This window comes from Pleurodeles waltl, chromosome 6 (assembly GCF_031143425.1).
Source record: "Pleurodeles waltl isolate 20211129_DDA chromosome 6, aPleWal1.hap1.20221129, whole genome shotgun sequence".
In the NCBI taxonomy this organism is placed as follows: domain Eukaryota; kingdom Metazoa; phylum Chordata; class Amphibia; order Caudata; family Salamandridae; genus Pleurodeles; species Pleurodeles waltl.
The window spans coordinates 714,009,914-714,026,660 of NC_090445.1; the positions used below are offsets into that span (position 1 = coordinate 714,009,914).

Consider the following 16,747-nt stretch of genomic DNA (forward strand, 5'->3'; position numbering starts at 1 on the left):
GAGACTGCAGAGGCTATGAGCGCCTTACACCCACCTCTCGTGGGTCCTTTTGCCGCTCGGCTGAAGTGTTGGCTGTAAAACCACCTCCCCTGAAGCTTCCACATTTTTTCAACCTCAACCAGCACAGCAAACATTCAAAAGAGGCTACTTCACAGGTGCCTACCGTGGTAACCGCGCCAAGGGTAGAAGCGAAGTTGGCTCCCCCAAAGGAGCAGCCCAAGCCAAGCAGTGACTTGACACTTCTCCCCCTGACCACATAAAACCGGTCGGGGAACAACTTCAGATGTTCTTTACCACCAGGTTATACGTCACCTCCGACCATTGCATATTAGATATCATACAATACGCTTTATGTCTGGAACTCACTTCCACACCATCTCGCAGACATGTCCTCTCACCAGAACACCAGCACCTGTTTTGGGAAGAGGTTCATGCTGTCCTTCTCCAAGGGGCTATAGAGGCTGTTCTACAATCTCTATGGGGCTCAGGGGTGTATTTCCTCTACTTCCTCATTCCCGAAAAGGTATGGGTTACTCCAGCCCATTCTGGACTTCAGACCCCTTAGAAAGAACATCCTGTCAGAACACTTCCACATGGTTACACACTAGGATGTCATTCCACTGCTACAGCAATGCGACTTTGTGGCTCCACTCAACCTCAAAGACATGTACTTCCACAGCCCCATTCATCCAGGAATTCAGTGCTGTCTCCGGTTTGTGGTAAGTGGCAAACACTATCCGTTCCAAGTGCAGCTCTTCGGGGTTACTTCAGCACCTCCAGTTTTTACAAGATGCATTGCTGTCATGGCCATGCACCTGAGAAGATAAGGGCTTCCACGTAATCCCATTCCTGGACGACTGGCTGAAAAGAGCGCAACACAACAAAAATGTCAAGTACACACCCAAGCCACTATAAACCAGCTTCAGAACTAGGCTTCACCATCAACACTGTAAAGTCCCATCTGCAACCTCTTCAGATCTAACCCTATTTAGGAGCAGTCCTCAATGCAGAGCTCTGCATGGCATATCCAAGTCCGTCAAGAGTCCAGTCCTTCCACGCGTTACTCCATCTTTTTCAGCCAGATCAATAAGTCACAATCTGGATAGTCATGCGTCTTCTCAGCATGATAGCCTCCTGCTTCACCATTGTTTCCCCACACAGTTACACAAGCGCCCCCTGCAGTGCAGCAATAGTCTCAGGCAGATTGTCATAGCAAAGATCTAGTGTTGATCAGCCGACACACGCATTTCTTTATGCAGTGGTGGAGACTGCCTTCTGTCGACCCAGTTCTGCAGGTTACCATCACAGACTCATCTCTCAGCAGGAGGGTGCATCGGCAAAACCTGACTGTCCATGATCAGTGAGATCCCAGATACAGGGACCTCCACATCAACTACCTGGAGCTATTAGCTGTCTATCTAGTGCAAAAAGCCTTCATTCCCCACATTGTGGGCAAGGTGGTCCTTGTCTGGATGGACACCATGACAGCATACCTACAGAAGCAGGGAGGCACTTTCTCTCCTAAGCTCTCTCATCTAGCCCAGTCATCTTGTCCTGGGCTCTCAGCCACAAGATGCACCTGCTGGCACAGTACCTTCCAGGTGTGGAAAACGACTTTGCTGATCTTCTCAGCAGGATGTAGCAGCAAATCCACAAGTGGGAACTCTGCCCAAGAGTCCTCCTCCAGTACTTCCGGTGTTTTGGGGGTTTCCAGAAGTGTATCTCTTTGCCAGGGCAGAAAATACAAAATGGATGAACTTGTCAACGATATTTGCCTATGCTTTTTCGCCTCTCCCCCTCCTAGCGTTTGTGAATCAGAGGCTTCGCCAAATCTCTCTCACCCTCATTCCAGTGGCTCCCACCTAGGCCAGACAGCTGTGGTTCCCCAGTCTCATCAAGCTTTTGATTGTTCCTCACAAGAAGCTGCCCAACAGGCGGGATCTTCTCACGCAGAACCATGGAGAAATCAGGCACCCTGACCCCAGAGGTCTTAACTTTGTAATCTAGCTTCTGAAGTCTTAGAGTTTGGTTATCTCAATCTACCTCCTGAACACATAAATATATATTCAAAGAAGCATGCATGCCCTCTACTCATGCCTCTTATGCTACCAAAAGGAAAAGGTTTCTGTGCTACTCTGTTTCAAACCACATTGACGGCTTAGCAGCTACCGTCCAAAACATTGTTTGTTACCTACTACACCTACAAACCTGTGGACTAGCCTTCACCTCCATTAGGCTACACTTCGCTGCTTATCTCCAAAATAGGTAACACGTTTCCCTCTTTAAGACACTATTCATTAAAGCTTTTATTGAGGGACTTAAGAAAGTCATACCTCCTCATGTTCCCCCGAACCCAGGGTGGAATCTCAGCATCGTCCTCACAAGAGTCATAGGTTCTCCATTTGAGCCTCTCCAATCATGTCCCCTTCAGTTTCTCTGTTCGAAGAAGGCTCATCTCCTGGCTATCACCTCACTAAGATGCGTCAGTAAGCTCCAGTGTTTAACAGTGGAAGAACCTTTCTTTCCAGTTCGTAAGAATAGTGTTATCCTTAGCACTAGCCCTAAATGTCTTCCTCAGGTGGTTTCTCCTTTCCACTTTAACCAGTCTAATGAACTGTCCGTTTTCTTTCCTCAACCTGACTCGGTTGCAGAAAGGGCTGCACATACCTTAGAGGCTTATTGTACTGTGTGGCTAGGACGAAACCCTTTTGAAAGACTCAACAATGTTGTGTTGCTTTTTGTGAACCACACAAGGGGATCGCTTGATCAAAATCAGGTATGGCAAGATAGATAGTTAAATACATCTAAACCTGTTGCATGAAAGTAAAAAGGGTTTTGCCTGTTTCTGCGAAAGCCCACTCTACTGAAAAGAAAGGGGCCTCTATGGCTTTTCTGAAAAATATTCCCACATCTGACATTTGTAAATCAGCTACTTGGTCTACACCACATACTTTCACAAAGCAATATTTTGTAGATGCACCAGCTTGCCAACAAGCCAAGATTGGTCTGCCTGTACTCTGTACCCTTTTTCAATCTTCTACAACACCGACAGGCTACCGCTGCTTATGGTAGGACTGCTTTCCAGTCTGTGCACTGCACATGTATCTACAGCTACACATGCCCCGAACAGAAAATGCTACCCTGCAGGTATCTGTTTGTGGCATGTAGTCCTGTAGATTCACATGCGTGGGCCTCCTTCTCAGAGCCCTGTGGCTGTTGTAGTTATATTTCCGTCTTATTTCTCTTGCATGATCATCTCTTTTTCCCTCTCCTATATTGCCTTGCTACAGCTCCATCCTCACCCGCCATGCAAAAAACAATCTAACAATGGATCAGATGACCATGCACATTACAAGCAAGAAGTAGAGTTGTATTACCTTGTGACTTGAGAAGAATTCTTGGAAGAAAAACAGCTTGCCCTCATCTGCGCCCAACACTAGGTGGCAGGAGTATGCACAGCATGTGAATCTACAGCACTACATGCCACATGATAGGCACGCAGAGATATCAGTAGTAGATGCCTCATCTATTAGGATATTTTTTAATGCTGCTTGTTTATGACTGATTAATTTAGCCAAAACCATTTTACTATCACATTTTTCCCTGTTGCCAATTTTGCTGGGGCACGGTTTAAAAAAAATAAATGTGTAAGTTGACTGTCCGACTCTGCTCTTTGAGTCTGTCCCTCATGACTTCAGTTCATTTCTGTTACTACCAGTTGATCCCCAGTTTATGGGATCCCAGAGTCATTTATTTCCATTTCCAGCACTGACTGCTAAATTGTACCACTGTCCAACTAGACTTTTTAATCTCTCCTGTATCATCAGTATATGTGCTGGGTATGGGGAGTGAAATATTTTCACCATATTGCCCTCATGTTTTCTGACCTCCTCCTTGCCGTTGCACCTAGACTACATGTTGTAGTCAACTTCATCTTTGACTCTTCCGTAGATGTTTATTCACTGCCTACAGACTGTGACCTTCTCCAATGAAAGGCTAGAGGTACATGGCTGCGGATTGACAGATGGGCGCTTTAAGCAAAGCACTGATTCTGAAAGGCTTAAGTTCCACTTGCATCTCTCTACTGTGACTGGGCACACATCTGAGCCATGAGTCTCAGAAAAGAGGCGCAGCTGAGCTGACCTAGATCACCAGGCATCTGGGCTTGAACAAAGGAGAGACATACACAGAGCATCTCAGTCAGTCCTTCCTAACTTGCAATTAAAGTGCAGTATTTCTCTAGCTGATGAGCATACGCTGATGTGTGTGTTGCAAATGTCAAGCCGGAAACATAGAGAGCTGGTGTCTTGTTTAAAAACTAAACCAAAGCATTCCTTCCAAACCCCAAGGAACCAAAAAGTAGATTGTCCAGGAATAGCCATACACACTTTCTTGCTTAGAGGCATGAGGCAAAATCTCTCAGTTGGGTGGCTTCCTAGAGTTGAGTTCTCAGGTGTAGAGGGTCTGGCAGAAAGGAGTGTGTCTGAATGCTGACGAGTATACAGAATGCTACCTCCCACAAGAATGTAAAGGCTTTAGCAAAATAAAGCGTGGAAAAGGGATAGGAGCACTCTGTATATATAATGAGGTAGATTCCAGAGTCAAATAGTAGGTGAATTTTGGGTCTTTTACTCCTGTTATATTCTGAACAAATTCTTGTTCAGGATATGAGCACAAGATTTTTCAGCAAGCATGGGTTCCTCTTTGGCTGCTTGGCCAAAGAGCTTTTTTCAAGGGTGTTAAAAAAGTAAGACTAAAATATTAAATGTACATCTGTGTTTGTGTGTGTTAAAAGTTATTAGCACATGACTAACAAAATGGTAGTCATGTGTAGGTGAATCAAAAGTATAGGAAATGTGCTTTCACTCTGTAAACAGGTTACACAAACACAGTGATGCCCAGTTGAAAATCGTAGTACGTTGTTATCTAGAACCATGGCTGGTAATGCATTGTGACCTGAAAGGCACTATATGCAAAAGCCAGTTGCTGAAGCAATCTGAAAAAGTCTTATTGCACTGGATGACTTCATGCACTAGTCTGGTATTAGAATATGATGGTGATTTTGGTTAAATGTGACAGGGTGGCAATGACAAAGTTGGCAGCACTGGTCACACAAAAAAGAAGGCTACAAACACTTTGTAGGGCAAATGTGGAGCAGATAACCATTAAACACAGGTTTGCATCTGTTGGTGGCTGTTAACTTTTGAATTCATAGTTTGTGGTGCATTATTTAAGTAAAAAAAGAATTTCTGATGGATACTTACTGCATGTTCTTCTCCTCAAGAATACCCCCAGGTGCCAGACTGGATTCAGAGCGTTCTTTAGCTGTGCTCCTGCGTGCCAGTAGGTGGTGCCCTGTGCCATCTTGATGAGTGTATCACCTCCGGTAGTGACTGAGCAAAGCTACAAGCAAGCACCACCTCTGCCTGTGAAAGTGAGTTCCCTTCTTTCTGCGCTCATCGTGATGGATCCAGTGCTCCATTCCCAATTTTGTCGGTCTTTCGACAACTTCTAAAACTTTGGCTAGACTCACCACCTGAACCGCCAGCAGCAAAAGCACTTTGTCTCTCCCCCTCATGCATAGTCCATGCAATAGATGCATTGCAGCTCAGTTGGGGGGAGGGGCAACCTGGGAGAGGTGGAAGTCTGGTCTAAGGCAGAGGAACAATTCTCTTTTAAACTGTTAAAGCTTCAAGTGATCTGGGCTTTAAAAGCCTGGCTACTATCCATTGAATAGGAGGCTGATGCAGATCCTCATAGACAACATGACTGCGATATGGTATTGCAACAAGCAGGGTGGAGTAGGTGACTTGAATTCTGTGTCAGGGCATGCTGCACCTCTGAAGAGAGAATGCTGAACAAGCAGAACTTCTTCCTGGTTGTCAACCACCTTGTTGGGTCTCTAAGTGAAAGAGCTGAATATGTCTCTGATGGACCAAGAGTGCCATTTTTGTCCCAAGATGGCGTAGGGCATCTTAGGGCAGTGGAATGAGTCTTGTCCAGACCTGCTCGGTATTGTTTAGTGTGTGCAGTGGCAACATTTCTGCTTGCTGTTGTTTCCTCCAGGGCACTAATTAGGTGGCTCAGTCTAGCTGAAAAGGAAGGAAGTACTACTATACACATTTCCGCTGCTACCAATCCTGCCCTGAATTCTGAGGAAGATCAAGATAGAAGGGCACAATTCATTCTTATTGTTGCCTCTGACTGGTCCAGAAGGATGTGATACCCAGAGCTCCTGAGTCTGAGCGTTTGTCCTCTGATCAGGCTTCCACTTCAGGAGAACGAACTGTCTCAGCAACAGCACAGGATCTTCCATCAGAGACTCCACCACCTGCACCTCAATAAGTGCAAAATGAGCGACAACAGTTACATGAGTTTCACTTGCCAACTGGAGTTGTTGATGTCATCCTTGCAGCCTTGATACACCAAAACAAATTGCAGCGGACCCCCACACGAGATAGACCAAGGGCCAGTTTCTTTGTGCTGCTTTTGGTGCCATTTGTAGTGCCATTACAGGGATAATTGGCCCCTGCCAGTCACAAATGTCCTCGACACGATGGACAGTGGACATTGATGGAGGGGTGTGATTGACGGACTGAGCTTTCTGTATATTTTTTTAATGGATTTTGGATTGACCTGTGATGTCAAATTCGTGGAGCAACCACGAGGGGACTTGAATGTGCGTTTGTGTGGCATACAGTTACTGGAAATGGAATCCATGCAATTAATTGTACCCTGAAGAAGTCCATTGTTATGGGCGAAAAGCCTTGGCTTTTTTCGTTGAGTACGTGTGACAGTTTTTGAACAGGAAAGTATAGTGAAGAACTAAACACATTTAGAAAATTTATTGGGAATTCTTTGTGTGTAAGTGTGTGTGCATGTATGTGTGTGTATATATATATATATATATATATATGCACCCTTTCACAAAGTCCCTCTAGGCGGAGTGCTGGGACAAATTTGTTGCTTGGGGTGGTACTCGAATGACTGCCTCTTTACAAGCCATACTTTCTGATGTTCTTTTGTTTGTTAACTTTTTAGACTTTTTAGATCACTGAAAGACCAATATCTTTCAGTGAGCTCAGTAAAGGGTTATTTGTTGACCCTTTTGACCTTTCTGTATTTACCTGACCAACTGTCCATGTTTAAGTCACCAATTGTGAAGCGTTTTATGAAAGACTCGGCTCGCATGCTTCCCACTAAATCATCGGTTGTGCTCCAATGAAATCTGAACTGAATCTTGGCATTTTTTGTGTATATGCTCTTCGAGCATATGCACAGCTTTTGCCACTAATAGCAGTATTTCTCTTTGTGAGTGCATCAGCACGCCACATGAGTGAACTGCAGCTGCTTTCGATGCAACCACCCTACACTCACTTTGTTCCAGACAAATTGATTTAGAGGACAAAGTGAACTTCCTATGAAAGGTGGTGACTCCCTTCCCCTTTGGCCAGAAGATCACTCTTCCAGTGTTTTTGTCCTGCCTTACCCCTCAAAAGAGGAAGAGAGACTCCATTGATTCAACCTGAAGAGGACACTAAACTTTTACATGAACAGGCCTCGAAAAGTCATAAAAATGTTACTAGACCTGCAGGTTGAGTAACTCAAATAATCTACTTGACCTAACTGTAATGTACTTGACCCATAAATGGGTCTCAAATTGTGTAATCCTAGGCAAATAGTTTGTCGCTTTTTTCTTCATTCTCACATATGATTGCACCTTCAAATATGTGAGCTCAGCATTTCTGCAGAACAAAAATAACTCTTTTGTTTGATTATGTAGACTGTTTGCTGCATGTATGACAAGAGTCTAGCCCACAAATATGGAACACATGGCCCATTAATTCTTTTAGTTTAGTAACAGCATTGCCATCAGGGCAGGAGTGTTTCTCAGTTAGATTAAACACTTACTTTTAATAAATATATTACTAAACCATGATGTGGTAGCATATTGTCATCTACACACAGTAAACTTCCAAGAAATGTCCAAAAACCTTTCCACTAACTTGCTGCTTTATTGATACAACCGTATAGTGTATTAACAATCTGTGAAAACTGGGTTTCAGAAACCATATCCGTGGCACATCAACACGTATTCTGGTTTGTTTTCATCCTATTAAAATATTTTTCATCACACAGAAATACAAAAAGTGGGCTTTCACAACTACTGAAATATATTCTGAAATGTGTGCACAGTTGACTTAGTAACACACTATATTTGTTTATTTTACACTCTAAACAGCAGGTCACACAGTTCACCTTACAAAGTCATGGAACTCTGCAGTCCGAAAGAAAATGAATTGTAGGACAAACTGGCTTTTGACCTCTGTCTGTGAATATAGAAGAGAATGTGACATAAGAACAAGATTTAAAGGCATCTTCTATTGCCCCTCCACTTTCCAACTGAACAGAACACCTCTTCTTTGTCAACTTGCCAGAATGGGCAAGTAAGTCCTAAAAATAGCTCGACCTGATCAAATATGAATTGTCATAGCGAGTGGTCGTGTAGATTTTTCGAGCCCTGATCAACAACATAAAGGAGCAGTGTGCAGATGATCTTCTCTTAGTAAGGCTTCTCGATCCAAATAAAGGCAAGGTGATGCAAAAGAGGTGGATAATAATGTGCATCAAAATCTACAACTCGCTGACCAAGAAGCAGCACTCTGAATACTTGTGGGGCTATTACCCCAGGGCCAAATCTGCTACAACAGCTGTGGCAAAGAGATACGTGTTCTAGTCATCTGCCAGGCTGTGATGTGGGCGTTGGTGCATACAGTCAGTTGAATCTGGTGACAAGAGCTCTTTGTCCCAGCCGTTTTGCAGGATTTTCTTTTCTAAGTCCACTCCCAAGACAAACCCTCTTTGGGAGGTATTGCTATATTGTGTCTGTTCTAAAGGCGAGTAATCTGAGGTTAGAATTATCCATCCATAGAACAAGTGACCTACCTTCCGTAATGATCTTTACTCCTTGTTCTGTGCCCTTTTTAACATCTAAAAAGGTCCAAAGCTAAACCAGCACAGAGTGTCAAACAATTTGCTCTATACTCCACATTTGACGGCGCTGAAGAAGATACTGATGTCAGCGCACAGGCATAGCGCTTATCTGCAGCTCCCCTGATGTCAATTCTGGGATGGTATGGAGTCACCAGAAATCCACACAACTCCACTTAGACTGACAATAAGGAGCTTTGCTGAATTATTTTCCAGAACCAGTAAGGCCCTGGGGCTATTCTAAAGGTGAAGAATCTGTGGTTAGATAGGGTTTCTGCCAGAAACTTGGTTACCGGAGGAAGGTAACTTGTTTGTTGTAACTTTTGTCGAAACAGTTGACCAAGGATGCCATTTGCGGCAGTCTGTGAGGCGTCACAGAAGCACATAAAATCAGGTGTAAGAAAACAAACCGGTGATTTCACCCAAGTTTGAAGATAGTCACTTGTATAGTTATTAAGATTGTAGACAGAAAAGGCATCATAGTCATGCATGGAAATGCTTTTGTCATTAATAAAAAGTTGGGTGACGTTAAGCCTGTGAAATTAGAGAATGTTCTTAGAGGTAGGGTAGGAGAGAGATCTTTTCTGTGTTACGTCTGTGTATCTGACGTGGGAGGCCTAATTATCCTTTTTAGATTAACATTTATAGCGCTTGCATAATTCATGTAAAACGTATTGTATTCTATGTTTATTCGAGCCTGTGGATCCGCCTTCTTTAGCCATTAACTTCTTTTTCTCCAGGACTTTCAGCATTGGCTCAGTGCCTTGTCAGTCATATGTTGGATCAGCCAACGGGAGAATTTTAGTCTTGCCCTTTCAGGTCTGGTGTTAGCCAAGACCTTTCGATCTTAGTAAAATTAGTAGTTGAAAATGTTTTTAAGGGCTTTCAGTCAGCTAGCTTCATCCGTTTGTCTGCTATTGTGTCATTTACATTTTTCTTTCTTCCTAGTACGGTATACAACATGTGGCAGTCGGTCAGCCCACTACAACCATTAAATAGATTTAGTGTGAGTTATGGCATTTTGCCTTTTTACAAGGAGTACATCAGCATACAAAATAGTTCCATTTGTTGCCAGGGACTGCCAAGGCAATGGGTTCTTCTTGAGACCATATTTCTGCTTTTAGACACTGTTTTTTGATGAAAGATGGATGAGGTCAGCAGTTTTCCCAATGATAAAGTTTTGCTAAATCAATGACAAAATAAAAACAAGCATTGACAAAGTCAAAAGGCTGGCAGCGAACTCCAGACCTATTGGCTTTGCCAGTGCTCGTTTCCCCCCTGTTTTGGGGTGTTCTTCCACCTCCATTGGAATACAAGAGGGGCTGATTCACACAGGAAATCGTTTGGCGACTGACATCTGAACTATAGATGCTATAGAAAAAACTAGTTGCCCTATTTTTTGTAGCATCCGTTTTTTTCAAATGCTCTTAACTATATTTGTTTTCCAATGTTACTGGGCAAATAACCATTTGTAAACGCAGCAAATCTGGCATTTGTAAGAAATGTGCACACCTGATACCACCCCATACAAATGCCAAACCTAATGGCTTTGCCAGTGGTTGTTACGTAATCTATTGGCCAACCTGATTGTGTCGTCGATGTAGCTGTGTTTGTATTGGCAGCTACCATTCGTGTGGCACATGTATAAGAACTGTATGTCGGTTAGTGTCTGCTATGCTTGGTGTGAAGGGATATCTTACGTTTCAATGATATGAAGTATGGGATTTACCTCTGAAGAAAACACATCATTTGAAGGCATAAATGTATCCTATGGTTTGGGCAATGAAAGCAGTTCTGCTACTTACTGTCATGTCTATTTTTATATGTGTGGTCCAAAGTATGTCCTAGGAAAACAAATTTGGGCTCTTCTAATAAACTGAACTCATAACTTGTAAGCACATAAATAACTTAATCGGTGCATAAATGTTCACTTCCCTACAAAGAACCTCAAATGCAAAAAACAAAACCTGCATGACAGCCCTCACAATAAGCTTACCTCATAAGACTGAAGAGCATTCTACTTTTAAGTTCCCTTTTATTTCATTGGACCCATGCCATATTCGCCTTCAGAAAAATAGCTGAAAATGTATTTTTTGTATGGTATGAGGCAATGCTTTCAGTCTCATGCCAGGAGATCTTATAGGTGGTAGAGTATGTGATAAATACAGTGATTTGGGAAATTTCTAGTGATGGGCAAGGGCACGGGTGTCCTCTTCAGGTTGATGGAATCAGTGCTTAATTTGAAAAAAAAAAAAATAGTTCTGGATCACAAAATGTCTTTGTAGTGCACCTTCAACTACCATCTCTCTGGTGGCCCACTTCCAGCACTGGAGCAGCCAGATGGAGAACACAAGCGATGCGGATATTGAGCTGTGTAGGGATAAGCAGCTTAAGGAATGAACACGACTGAGGGGGAGGTGTAAGAAAGGCTTGGGCAAGAAAGTTGATTGATGGAGAAAGCCCAAGGAGAATAGGAACAAGATGGGTGGATGAAAAGGATCATCCTGTGAACTGCTTCCTTATTAAGTAGTACAATTTTACCATGTCATGTAGTGCTGAGAATATCACTCCAATGTAATGATATTCCAGCTTTAGGAGGACGTCTGAATCAGCAATGAGAGGACCTTCAGATGACATGCAGATGTCCAAAGAGAGTGCTTTCCTCGGATGCTTAAAGGTGAATGGAGTACATGAATGAGACGGTTTGAGGAGAGGAGGAGGATGAGAGTCAGGAGAAACTGAGAAGAATTGAAGGAGTGTGAGGGGCTGACCAGAAAGTGGTCCTTGGAATTACTGAGAATTCCCAGGCAGAAATTGAAACTTCAGCCAGCATTGTCTGTTTACTGAACTGTAGTGCGTGGTGCTAGCAAGTGGGAGAACATCCAACTAAAGCAATGCTTAGTGCTGTAGAACTGAATATGGGCAGTGGCTGATAGTGCTACTCATACCTGTTGGCCACGTACTGTGGGCGGCAGTGTTCTCTGCAATACGATAAATGGTGGAGCTGGATCTCTTTTCTGCACCATAGAGAAGCCTGGAGGGGACGTTAATCCGACTGTGTTGACCTCTTTTTGTTTCCCCTACATCTTCTTGTATTTTCTTGTTCCTCAGTCCTAAACGTAGGTCATGTTCTCATCTGTTGTTGGTTGTTGAATGTTGTTGAATGTTCGTTAGTGTTTCAAAAGACATGATTCTAAACCTTGATGCAATAGAGACCTCTGCAATAGAACGATCATGTGCTAGAACAGGACAAAGAGAGGATGTGGCTATCCCAAGAGACCCTAACCTTACGCAGACAACAGAGCACATTTCTGGTTGTGCCAGCCTCCACCTACCTTGCATGGACCATGTGTAGGTCCACCCAAAACATGTTCTGCCACTTGTTTCCAAGCTCCATAATCACTGGCTCTGCTGTTTGGTCATTTCTTTTAAATAATTGGTGCCCCCTTTGATCTACCCAGGCCTCTATATTCAATGCTTCCTATTCCCCACACTTTGTCTGACATCCCAAAGCTTGTTACACCCGGGTTGCCTGGCCAGTTGGTTGATGCTGACCAGTGGAGAAACATTAACGTGACAGAATTCAGCAGAGATTATGCTTTTCACCAATAGTCACACATAATGAGGTGCATGGGCTTTGACAAGTCATTGCTTGATAGATCTGAAAGAAAAATGTTATTTAAATGAAGAGAGGTCAAAGGTGTGGAATTGTGTGTGTGTGAGGTGGTGGGTGTTTAGAGGGTAGGGGTGCTCTGAGGCTCAGAAAAAAGTATTAATTCATTCTGAAAAGGCTAGCCTCAGGATGTGATCACAGTATGACAGCAAGGAGGGAGACTCAAAACACCAGTGAGTACAGAGACAGAGCCAGAGCCATACACTGGATTCTCTTTTTAAATGTACATGAATAGGACAGAGCTGAAGACTGCTGTGAGTATGTTAACAAAGACAGCATAACCCTGGAGACTTCAGTGAGCGCGTGTGAAAAATACTGCTGAGATTTGAGACTCCAGTTAGTGTGACAGCAAAGGACATAGCTGTAAGAGAGCAGCAGGCTGATGCCTGAACGAACATACAGGAAATATGCCATAGTTTTGGTGGGGGCACGAAGGATTCAAAAGTAGAAGACCCCCCTGATTGGATCAGCCAGTCCATCAAGGAACGCCAAATACACACCATACTTCCTCCACCTCGTAGGTTTTGTGTACCTCTGTGTCAGTGGGACGGGTTTGCATAAGCTCTGATCTCTCTTGCCCGACCTAATTCCCAAAACATACCCAGGCACAGGCAGTCTGATAAAAATTCAACATTCTCGAAAAGGAGGATTTCATTCTTTCTTATAACCAGAAAGTTACATCCGATGTCATGCTTTGTTGAAAAACAACCACCACCCCTACGCATAATTGGTCATTCCCTGATTTGCACCCTTTGATGACTGGGCCATTCAAATTCATTACCCTAGGTGTGGTCAGACCTGTAGATTAGCATGCCATAAAATCATGAAATCTGACGGAAACAAAACAGATTGTTTTAGAGAGGGAGGGTCTAAAGAGAGTCTTTACATTAGATTTAGATGTTGGGTGGTCTTGCACACATAAGTACTAACCGTGCCTGCATAGTACAGAAGGGGAGATTAATCCACAGAGGACTATCGCCTTTGCCTTATATTAGGGAGAGGTAAAGTTGGATCTACCTATAAAATTGTAACGTGTTATGAAGTGCAGTTGAACTGCACAATGAAAACTTCCCCTCTGACTTGCATGTCATAGGGTCTACATAGGTGTCACCTATGCTTTGCTTGTTATGTGTGAGTGTGGGTGGTAGTGTTAGAAGAACTCCCACCTCTGCATAAGTCCTTTCTTTGATTTACAAATTATGGTGAGTGCAATACAGAAAGGGAAGTGACACCTCTAGCTTCAGTGACTTCCTCACTCCAGATCGTTACAGACACTGTCCCGAGTCTTGAATTTTTCACTGACATAGCATTGTTTTTAGGTGTTAGTCTTATTAGTTAAAAGGAAGTAAAACAAGACGACTGGAAAAAAATGTCCATAATGACTTGGAAGTAGGTGGTCATCCTATTTCTAGGATACATGGTACATTGGGGGGGTGACATGGAGTAAGGTTGGCGGCTGGTTCCACAAAAAGTAGTGCAGCCACCTGTTCGGCCCATAGTGTTGGGACAGGAAGATGATAAAATGGGCCGTTCACAAAGAACTCTTTTCTTCTCTGGCTTACATGTGCTGATGTTGCTGGGTAGCTTCAAAGGAGGCTTCCACATATGTTTTACGTATTGTTGATGGAGGGTGATTGGGCTAGGTCATAAAGTGAACTCCCACCTCATATTTACACGATATGGAAAGAGGCTAGATTAGAAGAGTTGTTCCTATCTTTTCCTATGCACATCACTTCTATTGCTATGCAGGATTTCCTCAAAAACCATTCCCCATTGTGTGTCACATGACATCTTGAGAGTTACAAAACTCCTGCCATGGTCGGGCCTGGGAAACATACCCACTAAGGTTATTTGCTCCTTAGAACTGAATTTCTATGTAGCTGCCTAGGTTCGTGGCCTAACTTGCTTGGAAGCATTACAGTTGATGATTTGGTTTCGTCTGGCTTTCCTCTTCATAAAATTCCACATATGGATATCATCCATTCTGTGTTTCGCCCTAATTTTGTAGAAGGAACAGTGTGAATTAATTATTTTATTATTGCACTGATACTGCAAACGATTTAAGCTTTTAGAATTCTAGGTGCTGACCTTGCTCTACTGATACAAGTGCATTATGGGAAGTAAGGGAAGTAAGGCACTGAGCTAAACTAGAAGAGAAAGGCCCTCAAGGACGGAATAGTTTGGGTCCTGACAATTAACTTGAATGATTGTCATCAGTGCTGGATTCTCATTTTGCCTTATCTATTTAAGCTAAGTTATCCATCTTCCTTTGCCATAAGATCCCTTTCTTCATTGTTATATAGAGACTTGAGCAGACTCCCTTCCTTGGTAATCGTATGGAAACTATGATCTTCCCCCCCCTAGCCCACCACCCTCCTTACCCACCCATCGTTCGTCATATAAGACTTGACTTAGAGTTTGGCAGATGGATATTCCGTCAGCAAATTATTACAAGTGCTGTATAATGCGCATTAAATATGGCAGTCAGAATATCCATCACATTTGCAATGGGAATACCCACTCTAAATTAGGCCCTAAGATCTTTTTGCTTCATTCTAGTACTCTCTTCCTTCGTTGTTATATAGGGTGTGAATTCCTTCCTTTGTAGTCATAGAAGGCAGAGTCCCCCATCATTATCTGAAGATAAGACCCCCTTTGTCATCGTCGTATAAGTCCACTTTCTATTCGCCATCATCAGTGCTTCATCACATAGAGATAAGAACCCCATCTTTTATCGTCTTAGGAGCACTCACATAGAGAAAAGAACCCCATCTTTTTTACGTCTTAGGAGCACTTAGACCTTCTTTCATCATGATGGAGACTAAGCCTTTTCCTTGGGCATCATATAGAGCCTGAGGCCTTCCTTCATTGTCAAGTAGCCCGTAAGACACCCTTTCTTCCTCATTATGCCCCTAGATCACCCAGATGGGCCTCCCCCAGCTTAGAACTATTGAGATTGTATTAGCTTCCTGTTTTATACAGCTCAGAACATTTTGTCTCTTTTAAAAACAGTCATCGTTTTCTGATGTATGCAGTTCTTTTCTCTCCCTGTAGGCAGAAAGGCGCCCTGATGGACCCGACTGTGGCTACGGCTCCTTTCACCAGCAGTACTGGCTTGATGGGAAGATCATTGCAGTGGGTGTCCTCGATATACTGCCCAGCTGTGTCTCCTCTGTGTACCTGTACTACGATCCTGATTACTCCTTCCTCTCTCTTGGGGTGTACTCTGCACTGCGGTAAGAGGTCTTCTCTTCACATATGTTTCTCTTGCGTGTCTAACCATCCCTACAGCTCGGCATCTCCTATGCCCTTCACAAAATAGGCTGCAGCTTCCTTAAGAGTCCCCCCCCAAAGAATATCACACACACAGGTGCACCTACACTTACAGCTTCGTGACACAAAGAGGCCGTTTCCAATTGAAACATACTTCTACAAGGCTTGACACACATAAGTGTAAATTCCGATACCACACTGCCCCAGTGCATCTTCCCACACTAATGGTCCCCAGAGAAATTAGTATTAAAAATGCAGATTTCTGTACTGATGTGCACAGAGCTTTCAGGCAGAGGTGCATCTTCCCATACAGCCTTCTGTAGTTACTCAATTATAGATTCCCAGAGAAACTTGTCACATAGCATATTATGCAGACTTCCCTCACAACTGTGTGATCTTAAGCTCTTTATACACTAAGATGCAGCTTTCCCTTTATCTTTATCTCATAGCACATGGTGCAGAATAATGCAGCGTCCCATATAGCCATTTCGTAAAACTCTTTATGCAAAGATATGTTCTTTATGCATGCAAGAGTGCACTAGGCGCCACTTCTCATACGGTGGTGCACTCAGAGTGCGTAATGTACAGGATGCCTTTCACCACAGAATTGTGTCACACAATATGTTACACAGAGGTGCAGCTCTCCATACGTTTTGATACCAGAGTCCTTTGTGCATAATCCAGCTCTAGTCTATCGGACCTCATCTTCCATAGAGCCGATTAGCCAGACATTAACAACTTGCAGTTCGACAACCTGCATTAATACAAACTTGTATCATCCACTGTGTTCATTTTGTCCTAGGATCTGTA

General features: G+C 43.3%; 1 protein-coding gene across 6 annotated transcripts in view; it reads left to right on the forward strand.

Annotated features, from left to right (window-relative positions):
- ATE1 (arginyltransferase 1) overlaps positions 1-16,747 on the forward strand; it is a 412,370-nt gene that overhangs the window by 296,311 nt on the left and 99,312 nt on the right. For all 6 annotated transcript variants that reach the window (XM_069239196.1, XM_069239195.1, XM_069239197.1 and 3 more), the window contains one exon: positions 15,719-15,900. In XM_069239196.1, coding sequence (XP_069095297.1) covers positions 15,719-15,900 — 182 coding nt within the window. The remainder of the gene's footprint in view (positions 1-15,718; positions 15,901-16,747) is intronic.